At 36.2% G+C, this 16,851-nt stretch overlaps 2 protein-coding genes across 2 annotated transcripts in view; one reads left to right on the top strand and one right to left on the bottom strand.

Moving 5' to 3' along the window:
• FBXL13 (F-box and leucine rich repeat protein 13) overlaps positions 1–16,851 on the top strand; it is an 84,678-nt gene that overhangs the window by 27,436 nt on the left and 40,391 nt on the right. The window contains 3 exon segments of the mRNA XM_040595185.1: positions 6,656–6,678; positions 12,352–12,437; positions 15,819–15,948. Coding sequence (XP_040451119.1) covers positions 6,656–6,678; positions 12,352–12,437; positions 15,819–15,948 — 239 coding nt within the window.
• On the bottom strand, positions 2,019–16,051 carry LRRC17 (leucine rich repeat containing 17). The gene is made up of 4 exons (XM_040595184.1): positions 15,889–16,051; positions 8,182–9,055; positions 4,309–4,464; positions 2,019–2,932 (listed from the first exon to the last, which is right to left on the bottom strand). The coding sequence occupies exons 2-4, from the start codon at positions 8,936–8,938 to the stop codon at positions 2,529–2,531; spliced, it is 1,317 nt and encodes a 438-aa protein (XP_040451118.1). The 5' UTR covers positions 8,939–9,055; positions 15,889–16,051; the 3' UTR covers positions 2,019–2,528.

Raw genomic sequence — 16,851 nt, 5'->3', positions numbered from 1 at the left:
TTAACTCTGGATTCTGTTGAACAATTGTCCTATTTATCACTGCGACCCCCAGGTTTTAGCCTTGGTCCTAAGAGGGACATTTTGTGATCTGTTTCAGAATCCCCAGGGCCTTTGATTTTGTTATTTACAACAGTTAGGCCACTGCTTATGATCATCAGTCCTATTCCACTGCTTTTCCCACTGGCAAGCTTTTGCTGACTGGAGAGATCAGAGACTTCCCACCCAGCTTTTATCCTATATTCCTTTCCTTGATTGCCTTTTCTACCTAGACTTTAGCCTACCTCAAGCTAGTTGGGTTTTTTTGGTTTGGTGGTTGTTTTTTTTTAACACTGACTCTTGGCAGGAATTAACGTAACATGGTTTATAAATTCATTTTTTCCTACTCATCTTTTCTCCATTGTTTGTGCTGCCAATAACAGATGTTCTTCTGTGGTTCCATTGTGTGTCCTGTTCAATCATTCCCAGCAGTTCCATTCTGTACTGAAATAATCCTTCAGAATTTGAGAGGAGGAGTAGTATTTCACTTAATGCTGGCTACTACTTCTGACAGATTTTTTTTCTTTCAGGACTTTTAAGAGTCTAGAAATGCCCCATTTACTGAATGTTGCTGGCCAAATGGGATTTTCATCTGTGTTCCCATCTTATCAGGATTAACCTTTAATTATTATGATACTGCTTAAGATATTCCCAGGAGTAGGGATGAGTCAGATACTGTTGTATTTGTTATAAAAGATGTTGCAGAAGAAATGGCTAAATTATTCAGTTCATCCATAAAGCACGATTAAATGTATTCATAATCTGAATAATGGAAGACATGAAGGAATGCAGTTAATAATAATATGTGTTTGCTTAAGGCTTCTTTGGCATTCCTACCTTCAATAATTTCTGAATTTTTCCTTCTTGTTGTTCTTTTATTTCATGTTAGCATAAAAGTACTGAGTGCTTTGAATTGCGCTTCTAAAACACAATGTGTGACCTTTTGGGCTTGTGGCTAAAGCACCAGAGGAATCCACAAACACCATAACTGTGTGCGGACCTTTAAAGAAGCAAATTTTCTCCCTGGGGTGTTCCAGAACTTCTTCCATGATAGCCAATAGACATTTAAAGTTCTGACCTTGAATCTCTGTCCTGTGCTTACATATTTCTTACTGATCTAAAAGCAGGAGATTGGTCTAGGGCTTGAGCTGGGAATACTGAAGTTTTAACCCAGAATCTCTTACTTGTCCACCCTGTGAGCTTGGGGAGTTTCTTAGCCTTTCCATGTGTAAAGAAAGGTTTATAATATCTGTCTTTAAGAGGTACTAGTTCTGCTAGTTCAGTATTAACTAATGCAGAATTTTAAAAAACAGAATGATTATGTAAAAACAGAATAGTCATTTAGTAAAACCAGCTTTTTCTGTAAAAGAACCTTTAACCTTTAACCAGTGTATTATGTAGTGAGGAATTTTATCTTTAGAGATATTGTCTACTTAGCTGGGGCACTTGTACAGCTCTGTTACCATAGTATTAGAATAATCACAGTTTAAAATGACTGTTTATTCACATAGACAGTTGTGTGATAAGGAGGTGTTAGAATGTGCATTTTACAAATGAGCTGGGGGAAGGACAGACTTTGAGAACGTCTCACACTTCTAGTGAGCACTCAAAAGCATACTTACCTTCAGCTTGGATGGGCACTGGTGTGTTGGATGCAGACCACAGCAGCCTTCACATGGTCCTTTTCACCTAGAAGTGATGTCATGTAATCTGTATCAAACTGACATGACAACCTAAAACATTTCCTAGAAAGACTTCAGCTCTGCCTACTGTAAAAACCAAACAAGGCAAATATGAGCAGGTGGAGCTGGATCTTGGGAACCAGCCATGTCTTGCCTATGTGTGGTTTCAGGCAGCTCAGGTACAGAAGAGGCAGAGGCTGAGTTAATCGCTTAAGACTGAGCAGGAACACTAAGAAATCAGCAAGTAGAACCTAGCTTCTGGGTTTGAATCCTAGTCAGTATAACAATTGCCATTCCTGGTTTTCTAGAATTGTATTGAAGGTTAGTCTTCAGTTTGATTTTTCATACACAGTAAAACAACAGGAAGCCGTTACAAAAATCTTAGAAACGTTTTCTGGGAATATTTCAGGAAACTGATACATACAAAGAACTGGCAATACATTCAAGAAAAATGTGTCTTGGTCACAGTCCTGCAGCAAGTTCTGTGTCAACACATAAGCTGTGTTCATACATAACACAGCTCCTCCCCACCACATTATGTACATTTGTGTCTATCGATTTCTACTGTATAGTTTCAAATATTTACCAAAATATTTCACAAGAATGTCCAGAACAGCTTGTCAGAAACAATTACTTGATGAAGAATGCTGTATAACTAATGCTATTCTGTAATTATTAACTGCAATAAAAAGAAATCATTGTAGGTAGGTAGGTGTAATATAATTAACAAAAAATGTAAACAGCATGTTTTTCTTCCTCAAAGTATCAAATATTTGAATGTACTAAAAAAAAAGGGGGGGGTGTCCCTTATTAGCCTATCACAGTGACAATTACACCGTGCTTCTTTACTGTTTGAACTGATTGTTCTTTGTGTCGTTCCCATTCCTCATCATCTTTGTCCAGATCAAAAGTTTCTGGATAAATGGGCAGCTTGTCTTTTGGGCACTCCTCGTAATAACTTCGAACATATTTTCCAACAGACCACCCTTTGTATTCCTCAGGCATTTTGCATTCTAGGCCATTGTAGTGAACATTGTAGTGATGCTTCAACCAGTAGAAAAGATAATGAATGTTGTAATCACATCTCCAAGGATTCTCTCTCAGCCATAGTATTTTCAGAAAGTAAAGATCTTCTAGTACTCCATATTCAAAATTCTGCAAGCTGTTGTTTGATAGATCCAGCTCCTCTAAGTTATTGAGGCCTGAGAAAGCAGCTGGTCAATAGACAAATAGTTATCAGTACCTGATAAAGATAAGTTCGAAAAAAACCCATGCATATCTGCAACAGGAAAAATGTAGTCATAGTTATAAATTTATTAAAATTTTTGGCTAAAGGCTGCAAAAAGACTTTTCAAACATTCAACTTTAAAATACATCCTGTGCCTTGGGCAGTGTCATATTGGTATAAATATATTGACATTAGGGGAGTTGTACTGCTGTTAAAATTGTAAAACAATTAATGAGCATCTACAAGTGTAGAATAGGGAGAGTAAGGTGAATGAATGCATAATTTGCTTGTAGAAGTCTACTGTTATTGCCATGATACAGAAGCAGAAATATGAAAACTGATCATGTATTAGACAACGTGCAGGGCTAGTGTTGCAGCACAATCTAGTAGGCTGTAACAAGGCTTTTGCCAGAGATCAGACCACACTGCTCCTCCTCCCTGCCTGATGACCTCTCCCACACTCCTCAGTGCTCTTTAACCACTTTGTGGGAACGAGCTACAGCTGCACATCATTCATGTCAATCAACCCACTGCCTTCAAGGCAAGGCCACAGCTGCATATTATCAATGCCAATCAACCTGCTGCCTAATTATGCTGCTGAGTTACGTTTCAGAGAGCAGTTTATACTTTTTGCAAGTATACTTTTTAATTTAATGGCAGAAGTCTTTATTCAAATAAATTGACTATGTATAATGTTAAACCTCCTAAGTACTGTTTTACTGATATTACCACTTTTTACTGCTGTTTAAATTCCAAAATGCTACTAGAGAAGGCTCTTTTTGCTTCATACTTCCTCTCGCTCTCTCTCTCCCTGTGTCTGATTTCATTATTAAAGTTTGAATACACAAAGGTGATAAGCAATTGCCAATAAGACTACTTCACTTCTAACAATATATAATTTAAGAGCAATTATATGTAGTGATTTTTAACCCAATAGAGTTTAAATCCATTTGGTTTGTCTGTTACTTGTCCTATATTGGACTTAAAAGCAGCCTTATTATATGACAAGTTTTCTTAGATTTCTTAGATTTGGGAAAGATATTTTAAAAAATCCTTCAACTATTTAGCATTTGGGGAAAAGATTAGCCTTCAGTCTGCAGAATTAAGTTTTTGCACTTGGTTGATTTAGTATTAATAAAGGGCAGCTGAAGTCAGTCTCTCTTCATTGATTTCCACGATGACTATATTTCAGTACAAACCTTTACTCTGTGAATTGAGTGGTACAAAAGGTAAAAGTTGCATCAACTTCTAGATTTTTAAATCCTTTTTCCCCCCCCATTTATATATGATGGAGATATTATCAAAGTTTATAATTAATAAGACACAAATAACTTTTTAATGAATATTTAAAATTATTCTTACCAGGATCAATGTAAGATATTCCATTACTGTTTAGGTTTAATATCTTCAGTTCACTGACATCTTCAAACTCTTTAGCCCGTAGTTGTCTAATTTTGTTGCTGGACAAATCAAGTTTAACTATGTCTGGAGGTATGTTACCTGGAACTTTCTTTAAATCTTAAAAAATGAAAAAGAGATAACTTATGTCAGCTTTAGTTTATTCTTACTGCTTAGGTATCACACAGAGTTTTGTCAGACTAGCATTGTTTCTTGTCTTCTTTCCCTTTTATCCCCACTACTCAATGTGTTTCTTCAACTTCTGAATTTCATTGCTTTGTTCACTTGTATCTTTACATTTCACGTGAAAACTGCTTTCTTCATTAGTGCTAATAGTAAAGCTTCTTTCTGTCTTTTGTACTTTTATTTTAATAGAGCTATACTATTCATTTGTATAGGGACAGAGTAAGTAGTGAAGTACTACACTAATAAAAAGTATGGGTAAAGGTCTTGGTGATTTTAAGAAAAGAAACCTGGATAACTCTATAAGAAACGTTCATTGGTATATGAACATCTTCCATAATCAAATTACAGTGTTCTATCTTACATTCTTTGTTTTGTGTTGCGAAAAGGTAAAATGTTCTAATTTTATATCAGCAATAAAAATGCCAGTTGATATAGTATGTATAATTATAGTTCTGTAGTTGCAGCTATGTAGTGGTTTAGTAATATTTAAGACTTTGTATTTGTTATGATACTTACAGTTATTACATGTCCAGGCAGCATGGTGGCATTCTATCTATATCTACTTCTCTATCCTACTTGCATCATTGGCATTACCAAAGTAGCCAAGCACCTCTCAGTCATCTCTGTGTGTATCCTTTCAGTGTTCCTTGCAAAAGAGTTACAAAAAGAATAGTTTCTAGTCCAGTGGTAAGGGCACATTCTTGAGAAGCGCAAACTGTGGTTTGAATCCTCTCAGGATAATGTTAATAAAGCTAATCTCCAGGATTATGTTTACTCAATGAGTGATCTAATCCTGGGCTGTTCTTACAAGAAAATGAGTGATACCTCTTACTTGACTGTCTTTGAATGAAAGCAAGTAGTTTCTAGATCTGTGCTGAAAATTGTGTTGTCAGTGTACTTCTGAAGTTCTGAAGATGCCTAATGCATCAGGTATGCTTGAGACTAAAATAATGTATCAGAGTCTTCCTTATATCTGATTTTGAGCAGAGCTTTGGTATTATAAATACATAAGTATTATAACTACTCCAGCCTGCTCTGGTTGGAGTGCTTCCTGCTCTTGCAGATGTCAAAGTTTCAGGGCCTATATGTCAACAAATGAATGCAAATAATGCGTGAGTTTAGAGACTTGGAGAGTTTGGCAGTACTAGAAAGCAGGGGTTTTTTTCAACTGCTCTTGCAAATACAAATTCTTTTGCAGAAAAGCAAACAGAAGTTATTTCTGCATCCAGCTTTTGTTGTTTGGGGTTTTTTTGTGTGTGTGTGTGGCTTTTGGGTTTTGTGTGTGTGTAAAACAGATTCATTCTGAAGTACTGAAAAATCTGGCCTATCACCAGCGTGATGAGATATAAATAAGTTCTTCAAAAAGGAGAACATGCACGTGGTTATATGTGTTTTAAAGATGTTTCTTTCATGAGCTTTCTGACATCAACTGAAAGCTGCTGACCTGTTGTCATAGCTCTTTAGATATACGTAGTACTGTTATACTGCTTGTTACTCCATCCTCTCCATTGTAAAGGAATGATGGATTGCAGCTTTTCTTGTCATCTTACTGGTTTGGCAACTGATGTACTTTTTTCCTACTCTGAAATCTTGTCGATGCAGATTTAGAGATAGTTTTGTGTTTTCCCAGGATTTTGGGTGCATTATACTCCAGTTTCTGATGAAAATTCCAATAAGATTGTGCATCTGCTGCACAATAATCATATGCAAAGGCAGTAAATAAAATGCTTTCATCAAAGATTACCATATGTTCAGAAATCCCAAATGTCCATGGAATATCTGCATCCAGCTGTCAAGCATATGCACAGTAGATCTGATACTTCGTAAAAAATATTGAATGTACTCAGTGTGTCTGTGCTAGACACTCAGGAAGTCCTGGAGTGATATACTTAGTCCTTGATCTGAAGGAGGGAGTCCTTGTACCCTCCAGTATACTCATGTAGAGGTTGAAGTCACTTTAGTCCTTCATTATTAGTACTAAAGACAGTAAACCACTTTCTTAAAACACTGTAAAAACCTGTGAAACTCCTGTGATTGTTTCTGTGAACTTAGAGGAAAAAAAGTAACATGTTTGCAGCCAAAAGTTTTTGAGTATATTCATGTATTCAGCTCATCCCTTCGATACCACTAAACGGGGAGAGCTGGAAAGTCAGTCTTTTCTTATATTAAGGTTATAATATGTGCCTGGCTTTTGTTCAGTATCACAGTTTACTGGAGGCATAAGGTAATAATGATATAATCAGAATCCTATGAAGGATAATTCAGGTTGTAATCTGGAATCGAATAATTAAGATCCTATCATACAGGGAAAGGTAAGGTAGGTTAATATTAAAAAATTAATGAATGTTTACCAGTAAAAACCATAAATTGTTAATAAGAAAAGATGTAGTAGCTGCATGGTAAAACAAAGAGAAAAGTGAGCCATAGGAAGAAGAAAATAATTTAACAGGGTGGAAAAAAGTAAAAATGTGGACCGTTTTTTATGACATATGTAGTGGATAAACCATTCAATCAAATACTGAAATCATTAATTCCTTATATTTAGGTATTGTCTTATTACAATGGCTTCTGAGCTTGTCTCTGGCATTAAGGTCCAAGAATAAAAGGGCACACAGAGTTGTTAAATATATTTAAGTCACTGTTAAAGCAAATAGAAGTTTAGCAAACGCATTGCAAGATACAAGTGGGCAAAACATACTGCAGTGATCTGGTACTGCAGGCTATACTTCAAAAAAGTGGGGAAAAAATCCTCCCAATTTTGGCTAAATCTAGTAGCGCTTTTTATTTCAGATTTGTAATGTTGAAGAATGACTTTACTCTTAATTTGTTTTTTTGTTTGCTTTGTTTCATCATGGGATAAAATATGGGAAATATAAAGCACAAATAAATGTGCACTTTTGTGTTGATATATGCCCCAGCTGGTTTACCCTTAAGGCTTAACTGTGGGTTTTGGGAGCCTGAGAAGGATTTAGGAATGGAGTGGATCCAAGTATCTGAAAAACATTTCTTGAAGACCCTTTAACTTTGAACTGTTTGCTGGGTGCTGGCAGGAAGAACACAGAGGAGGTGTTTCTTTACGAACAAAAGCATACAATTTCTTCCCTTAGCAGAAGAAATCTTGTACAGAAAATGTGCAAGGCTGTCCTTTGCAATCAGGTTCCTTTACGCATTGTTTCTACAGCTGGCTGTCTCAGTCCTGCTTCACAGCTCGCTTCTGTCAAAGTTGTTGCTATCTTTGTGTTAGTACACTGGAGAGAAGAAAGGACACACTGTGCTTTTCTCTATCAGGACAACAATTTCAGCACAGCTGTAATTTGACTGATTAGTATGTTTATAGTTGTAAAATCAGACTAGTGAGGTGCTGGTCCTTCAGTAACTTCAGTATGTGCTTAATTTTATTCCTGTTGATTTTTGTTGGATATCTTATACTAAAGTACTAAAGAATATCTGTAGAATTGGTTCTGCAGAGTACAGGTAAAATGTGGAACATATTCCTACTTGTTGCTTGTAGTTACGGGAGAACAATTAACAGTATTTGTTAAAGTAAAGCAAGTACTGGTACTATATTAATTTGCTGTAAATAATACGTAAGTGTATTAAGGGAGCAAGAATATTAAAGTCATTAATTCAGTTAGAAGGACAGATACAAACCTTTTCTTTTGCAGTTCAGAGTTGGTACAGGAAACACATACATGTGGCACAAAGAAGAATCAAATTCTGGTTTACCAGCTTCAGGCTTCTCCCGTTTTATATTTTGGGGGTCCTGCCTGTCCTCTTCACTACATAGCTGTTCAGCTTTTATCTGCTTTAGCTTTTGATTTTTCAGTTCTATTGGGTGCAAACACTTGGCATAATTTCCCAAATTCCTGTTTGTTGGAACCTGTAGCATTGTAATGAGAGTTTCTAGTTCACAGTTGCAATGCCAGGGATTATCATAAAGACGCAGGTAGTTTAGACTGGGTGTATAAATGAAAATCTCCTCAGATAAACTCTTAATTTGGTTATGTTGAAGTAAGAGTGTGGTAAGTTTATTCAAACCAAAAAAAGCCTCACTCTCAATTTTTGATATCTCATTCTGTTGTAAATCCAGACTTTTCAGTACTTTATACTTGGAAAACATGTTATTCTTCAATTTACGGATCCTGTTTCTTGCTAGCAGCATATGTTTTAAATCCTCTGGCCAATCAGGTGCCACAAAAACCAATTTTCTTTCCTGACAATCTAGGTATTTCTCATGAAGATAAGTGTATATATCACATGGTAGGCCTCGGGCATTGCGCTTAGCAGTGCTAGATGCTTTCCTTAGGATGTTTTCCCTTTCATTGTTTCTCAGACTCCTATTCCTTGTCTTCCTACAGTCAGATGCTTTACAAAGAAGAAGTAGTAGTAAAATACTAACTACTTGCATCCTGACATTCAGCTGGCCGCACTTATTTTCTGTGACAGCTGGAACAGTTGAAATTTTTGGATAGTCTTAGCAGTGTTGTACAGATCTGAGAAGGCTCAACGGGGGTATGTGGGATCCCTGTGTTGGAAGAAAAGTAAAATATTAGAACACATGAAACAGGCATTTTCACAGAGGGTTGTACATAATATGCAGCAATCAGTCAAGTACGCAATCATTACGCTACTTGGAGCTTCACAAATACTTTGAAGATTTAATGTCCTATCTTTTTTTGTTGTTGTTGTTTTTACTGTCTGATCTACTGTCGTTTGTTTTGATTGAACATGGGAAATTACATGGACCAATTCCTAACTGATCTTTGTTAGAAGGTTCTCATATATTCAGGAAAATGGCATCAGGCTGAATCTTCTTTGTATTTAAGTTTGTCTTGGAAGATGAGCTTGAAAGAGAAGCTTGAAGCTGATACTTTCCAGCTTTCTGGGTGTTGACCCACTGGAACACATACAGAGCCAGACTGGGGAAAGTCATTCAGTGCCTATCAAACCCTGTTTTATACTGTGCTCGGGTGTGGACATGTTTTCAGGTTTAACCCTGATTTATCATAACTACCCCTGCTACTACCAAGTGTCTCTTGTGGGCTATGTCAGGTACAGAGTTGTCTGGACTGCTTTGAGAAGGACCCAAAAATAATCTTTTGCAAGAGCCTATGAGGCTGTGTGTCATCTGAGCGTAGGCAGAGCGCAAAGAGAACCTGCAGATCCTGGCCATGGCCTGCTTCAAACCGCTTCCAGGAGTGGCCACTTGAGGAGAGTACAGAGGGGTAAACCAGGAACTTTTGCCTTTCCAAGAAAGCCAAAGACAATCATTAGTAATTATTATTAGGGGAAAACAAGGCCTGCTCCCTGAAACATGTTCAAAATTGCCTCAGTATTTGCAGTAATTTTTGGCCTATGTTCCCTCCTGAATTTCCCATACTACTCCTGTACACTACCCTTTTCCTTCATTTTCAGTGAAGTTTGGCCACAAGGTTGTGTTTCCTTAGAAACATTTTAACCCCTCAGGTTTTTGTATTTTCTAGCTTTTTTCCATCTCACTGATTTCCTACTTTTGCTAGTCAATATTATTCCTTCTGAAACTTTTTTAAAATTCTTCAGTTTGGCTTAACTACTTAGTTACTTTTTCTCTCTGACTGTGGACATTTTTGTGTTATGCTCAGTCCTTTTTGACCTTAGCACCTGGGAAGGTATTGAATCCCAGTCTTGAGTGCAGATCATTGCACAGACGTCCTGTTTCTAAACCACCATCGTTTTGGACTCAAAGAACTTCCTTTTTATCTGGACGAAAAATGGCACAATAAAATGGCTAGTATCAGGTACAATTGTTTTGAAAGCAGAGAAATTGTTCATTTTTGAACAAATTGGTAGATCAGTTTAAACTGCATCTCCACCATAAGATGTTTCCAGTATTTGTGCAGTTTTCACTCATTAGATGGATGGAGCAGTCCTGTCTATGCATGCTACTGCATTCCTCTAATCCATGTGGCAAGTTGTTAATATTGCCTTTGAAAACTCACTGACTGGTTTTTCCACTTTGTTCCTGTAGTTGCCAGAGTTAGCAGTAAAAACAGGCAAAAAAGTCATTGAGTACCTTGGCCTTGAAGATCAACCAGCTCTCCTGGGTCCTTTTGCCTTCCAGGGCTGTCTACCATGAGCTCCTGTTAAGCATACCCCCAAACAAGCCAAATTCTGCTCTCAAGATTCTTCAGGCTTTTTCTTCTACAATTTGTCCTGTTTTCTTCTCCCAGGATTTGAAACTCCCCATTTTCATGGTTGCAGTAACCAAAGCCACTCTAGTTCTTCACATCCTTGACCAGCATTTCCTTGTTTGTGAAACAAGTCGAGAAGAACCTGTTCCATAGACCACTCATCAGTCACCTGGATCAATAAATTTTCTTCAACACACTTGAGAAGTCTCCTGGATTGTTTGTGCCCAGCCATGTCACTCTTCCAGCAGACACCAGAATGGTTGAAGTCTCTTGTGAGCAACCAAGATGGGCAATTGTAAGGCTTCCTTCAGCTGCCCAAAGAAGGTTTCATCTACCTTCTTTTCTTGATCAAGCAGCCTGTAGCAGATACCTACCACAATGTAATCTTCATAGGTCTAGCCTCCAATCTTTACAAATAAGCTCTTGACTGACTTGTTGCCCAGTCCAATACAAAGCTCCATGCATTTAGGCAAAACTTTGCATGAAGTGCAACCTGTCCTCACCTACCTCAGCTGTCACTCCTGAATATTCTGTAACCATACATTGCAGTCCTCCTGTTATGTTTGCTACCCCTTTGCATCTCTGGAATCCCAATGAAATCATAGCTTTGCACCTGCGTGTGGCCTTTGATCCTTACTGGTTGATCCCCATGCTACAAGTGTTTGTGTTCTGACACTTGAGATGGATCCCTGGTTGTGCTGTTTTCACATGAAAGGTTTCAGAGTTTTCCCCTTCATGCTGTCCTCCCAGTGCTTTCTCACCACTCCCTATACCTTCAGTTCTTTTCAGGTTATGGTTATCTTCCACCAACATACCTATTTTTGCTGATACCACCTCTCTCAAATCCTTTGTTGCAGGAATATATTTCAAAAGCACAGACTGCCCTCTTTAAAGTTGATTGGTATTGAATTTCTAGCTATCTTGGTGTCCTTTTGCCTGATAACTGAAATAATAAAAAGGTGACCACAACTTGGCAAAAGATACACACTCAACTATTACATTTCCATGTGTAAGTGCTGACTTTTTGCCTTTCTATTATTGACATTTATTGTAAAACATTCTTCATACTAGCAAATTCGTTCCCATTGTATTCTAATTGAATGATATATAGAATAATATAGGTAGTATCACTTTTGCAGGTCAATAAAACGTGGAAGCCTTATAATTAAATATAATGTTACACCTAGAGGGTAGAACTAAACAGGAAGTATTTTGTAAATGATATTACTGGTTAGAGAAGTGTACCAGAGTTCATGGAGAAAATGCACCAGTGTTTTTAGACACCATTTAGATAGGACTAGCTATAAAGAATCTTGGTTTAGCAAAATGTGTAAATGTACTAACTTGCAACCATATGAAAAGGCCCCTGTGCTCTGTAGGACTGTGTAATGTGTGATATTTCAACGAATTGGAATGTTAAAATTACCATACTTAAGTGAGTAAAAGTAGCATCACCTGTCTCTGTGTTCTACTTTGAGGCTTCCAAAGAAAATGGCGGTGATGTATAAAAAATATTATGATGATTTAAAGGTACTTATTAATGTTTTTTCCCCTTGTTATTCTGCATAAAAATGTAAGATAAATTAATACAAATAAAATTCTATTGTAATTCTGGATTTTTTTTAATTGTTATTCAGGATGAATTGATGAGACTCATATCAAAGGTTGCAGAGCTCTTCTCTATTTAAATCTGTCATATACAGACATTAGTAATGGAACACTACAACTATTGTCAAGGTAAAATTAAACAGAAATATGAAAGTGTGATTGTTTTAATCTTGCAGGAAACTTAAGAGGCCTATGTAGTAGAAATACTCTTTTTGAGTGATTTACAGAATTCTGTCTGCTATACAAAATGAAAAAATATGCCCCATACAGTTGGCTTAGTGGTTCTTTTCTCTTTTTAGTATAATTAAAAATGTACACTAAATTACCCTATATGGTTCACAGAATTTTACAGAAACTTTTAAAAGAACATGGTAGCCAAAAATTTCTTGGGCATGTCCAGTTACTCATGATGATGCAAGAAGTTTACAAGTTAGATATGTTCTTAAAAACATATTTTTGCAAGAGAGGATTGTGGATAGGTATATTGTGTGAGCCAAGGCCTTGAGTGACATCTGCAAAACAAAGAGTTATTCCAAACTCTTATTTGGAAGATTAGTGAGCCGAAGGCAGAGAATTTACATTCTTACAGAGGTCTGCCATTCCTGGTTTAGATGTAACCCTTCATGTTGTTACATCTGCTTGGTCTGCTTGGTAGGTAGAATTGCTGCAGTAAAATCTACCATAAAGGAAAAGAGGCATACTGGTCCGTGATAGGAGCCATCACAAAGATTTATGTAGATCTGATGATAGCTATACATTGTTGCTGTTTCCTATGAGGAAAATGTCTTCATTTCAACAGCAGCCCCACAAACTCCAGAAACATATTTTCTTTGGCATTCACATAATACATTTTGACTTTTGTTTTTCTTAGTCTATAATGCCATATCCTCATACAACTAACATTTGTTTTAGCAAAGTTTTCTATTTAGTGACTCCAATCTTACCACTCATCTCTTCATCAGTATTAATCTTGTCATAGTCTGTGTTTTCTGCATGTTGGCTGATATTTTTTCTTTTTAAATTTCCATATATTTATGTTGAAGTTTGGAACAGCTGTTCTATAGGTAATCTCAGCATATGTTATCCTCGTTACCTGAGCATGCTGTTGCCACCAAAAGTCAGAACCATTCATTTCTTAGGTAGTTGAAGCTTTCAATGCAATAAAATGTTTAAAACAAAAAGGAAAATTTTCCACTGAGAAAGTATATTTTGCAGTTAACTTGCACCTCGTTAATAAATTTTCCCAGTCACATATAATGCTTCTGATTTAAAACTATAAGATAACACTGGTTTTATTGTCAATATCTGGACAAAAAGCAAAGCTCGTTGTTTCTAGGATTATGGGGATGTACAAAAAGTTGCTGTCCTGTGAAGATCTTGATAGCACACAAATTTCATCAACATTTCACATGCCATCTCAAAAGCATTAGCTCTCACAGGTCCTGTGTAATGAGGTAACTAATACAAAGTTCTTAGAGGTGGCAGTATTGCATTTTGTAACACTGCATGTGAAGTTTGCTGTTGTATCAGACGTCTGTTATTGGAGCAAGGAACAAGTGAAGTGTAGATTGAGTATGCTCAAATCTGTTTGGTCATTTTTGATTCTCTCCTACTGTTCCATACAAGCATTTTAACCTCTAACCTCTGTTTTACACAACACAGATCACCAGCTACAATTTTCCCTCTGAAAAGTTCTTTTGCATATGGTAGACATGAATATTCTCTATCAGGAATAAAAGTCAGAAGGTGATTTTTGTCAGATTGCTTTAAAACAATGATGCTGAGATCACTAATGCCAAAATTAATTGAAAAAATAGTATGACAGAATTCCTGCAGAAATTATCTGTAACACAAAACAAGGATTTTTAGTAGTCTGTGTATCAAGCTTCAGTTTTAAGAAAGCTGTCACTTTAAAAATGGCAGAAGGTGGCATGTGTTAAAATTCCCAGATCATAAAAATGGGTCATATGACCTGTAAAGAAAATTTGTCTTCAAAAGTATTGGAAGGTTGTGACCACAGTCTTCAAAATACAGTAGGAAAGGCTTCCCTGTGTCTTAAGTTGTGAAACCTTGTAGCAACATAGACTTTAAAAAGAGTTAAAACTGCTAGTATAAAAACTAGTCTCTTAATACATTAGCTATTTTGTCAGGTAAGTTTGGAAGTGTACTGTTTCTGAGTTTGATTTTTTTCCCCACTCATTTCTGTGGAACATGTCACTAAAATGCAAAATGGCTTATACTTCTACAAGGAAGGATACTTTTATTTCTGTGTTTAATATGAATTAATTGTTTCTACTTAAAAAAACGCACCACCAACACATGCCCTTATATTCTAATATCTGGTTTTGATGTACATTGTCTGTCTTGTTTTGTTTTGTTGGTTTCCCTCCGCCCCCCATGAAAAGTGATGTTATATTTAATTTCTTAATATTTTTGTATTTTTTTTTAGTGGTAACATTCTTTTCCAGCTTCCTATCTCTTTTTTGTGTGTGTGTTCAGTTCATGTTAGCATGTTTCCCTACTCTATGTTGAAAGTATAAAGTCAGTTCCAAACATGTATGTCACTCCTTAAGCAGTCAGGTCCTCAGTGGGTGTTCCCATCTTTCTTCAAAATGCCTACATTTGCTGACTTGCAGAACTGCATGACTGTGTCCCTACAACTAAATTTCTACCAGAGCAGTAGGTCCTAATTCTAGGTTTTCATTTTCTATAGGCTTTAATTTGTGGTGCTTGTAGCAATTGTTATTTATTCCAGTTAGAAGTGTAGTTCAGAAAAATGAATAGTTTTTAGTATGTTACAAACCAAAGCTGCAGACGGAAACTTAAGTATATTCAGAGTATAGAGTCTTGCTTTTACAGAGTGCTGTTGATTAACATTTTCCACTTATACAGTTTGTTTTGTAACTAACATTTAAAGAAATGTTTTCCAAAAGAACAGATCAAAACCTAACATTGGATGATTGCCTTTTGGATAATTTCCTTTTGTATCTCTTTCAATTTTTCAGAATCTTTTAATAGTACTCTACTAAATAATTATATGACTTGAGAAGCTCTAACTGTACCTTTGTGTTTTTAATGTCTTATGATACACTTCTGGTTTTCATTTGCAGCAGGCACTGCTTGTAAAATCAATGGCAAAGACAGTCCAGCAAACTTATACTGAAAAGTCTATTAGGTTTCAAAGTATGCACACAAAAATGCCAGTTCATTAAAAAAGTACGCTTTTGCAGTTATTTAAGATAACTTTAAAATTATACTGTTTTCATATGGTGAAATATGTTGTATGATAGTGCTATTCCCCAGTAATTTACAATATAAGGAGCAGAGGAAAAAGCGCAGCAGAAGAAAGGGACATTCCAACTTCAGCAAGGAGATAATTCTGTTTCATATCAAACATCTTCTCTTTACAGTGATTTTCAGAATACTCTAACTATGGTATTTCATGTTTTTTTGATTCTGTAACATACCCTTGTGATAATTTGCTCTCTGTTTTGGATTTTTTTTGCAAAGCAGCTTCCCCAATTTACAGTATCTGAGTTTAGCTCACTGCAGCAAATTCACAAACAAAGGTTTACTGTACCTGGGCTCTGGAAGAGGCTGTCACAAGCTCATCTGTTTGGATCTTTCAGGTTGCATTCAGGTTTGTAGTTCACGTCTTTCTTTCATTCTGTGAAGAAGAGAGTCCTTTATATGACTGGCTGCATCCTGCATTCATGGTATACTGAAGTAGAACAAGCACTGCAGCAGGCTTCCAGGGTTTTGAATTACATGACTACAGCTGTTTAAATTTTACTAAGGAATAATAGCACTATAGGTTTGAATCACTTCCAACAAACTGTCAGAACTATAAACAGCTAGTACTTACTGCATAATGAGAACAAGGCTTGCTTTTTGTAGCCATAAATAGACTAATTCTATGTCACGGTTAGTTAGGTTTTTAAACCAGGAGTTTTGAAAATGAAGTTTTTACTAAGATATAAAAAAATTAAAAGCCACTCTGCACTGGAAAAATATGAATTTACACTTGATCTCCTGATAAGGAAATTAATTAAAAAGTGAATTTTTGTTACTATTTTATATTAGTTGAATATATAAATTGAAGTAGTATTTATAACTGAAGCCTAAAAGTAGTTACTGTTTTGGATTATTTTAGTCTTCTACTAAACTTCTAAAGAAAACCAAGGTTTTAGAATCTGGTACTATTTTAGAAACTTTCAAATATATATTGTATCTTGAAACATACTTCAAAAGCCATATGAAATGCCAAACTGTAAGGCAGTAAAAATTTGCCAATGTTTTACTAAAGACTCCCACATGTATTTCTTTATACACTGAGAAGATTCTCCAAATTACAAAACACATGTGAAATGATAAAGAAATGGAGTCTGAGGGATATAATGGTTTAACTTCCATCTAGCAAAATCTTTGCAGAACCAAGGATGAAGAGAGGGCAACAGTCTTGTTCTTACTGCTCTTTACTGTGAGCATCTGTTTCTTGTTCCTGAGAATCAAGCTGAGACTATTGTGTGGTGACAGTGTGAAA

The sequence above is a fragment of the Falco naumanni genome, chromosome 5 (assembly GCF_017639655.2).
Source record: "Falco naumanni isolate bFalNau1 chromosome 5, bFalNau1.pat, whole genome shotgun sequence".
In the NCBI taxonomy this organism is placed as follows: domain Eukaryota; kingdom Metazoa; phylum Chordata; class Aves; order Falconiformes; family Falconidae; genus Falco; species Falco naumanni.
Note: the sequence above shows the minus strand (reverse complement) of the source record. Positions and strands in the feature narration are given on the sequence as shown.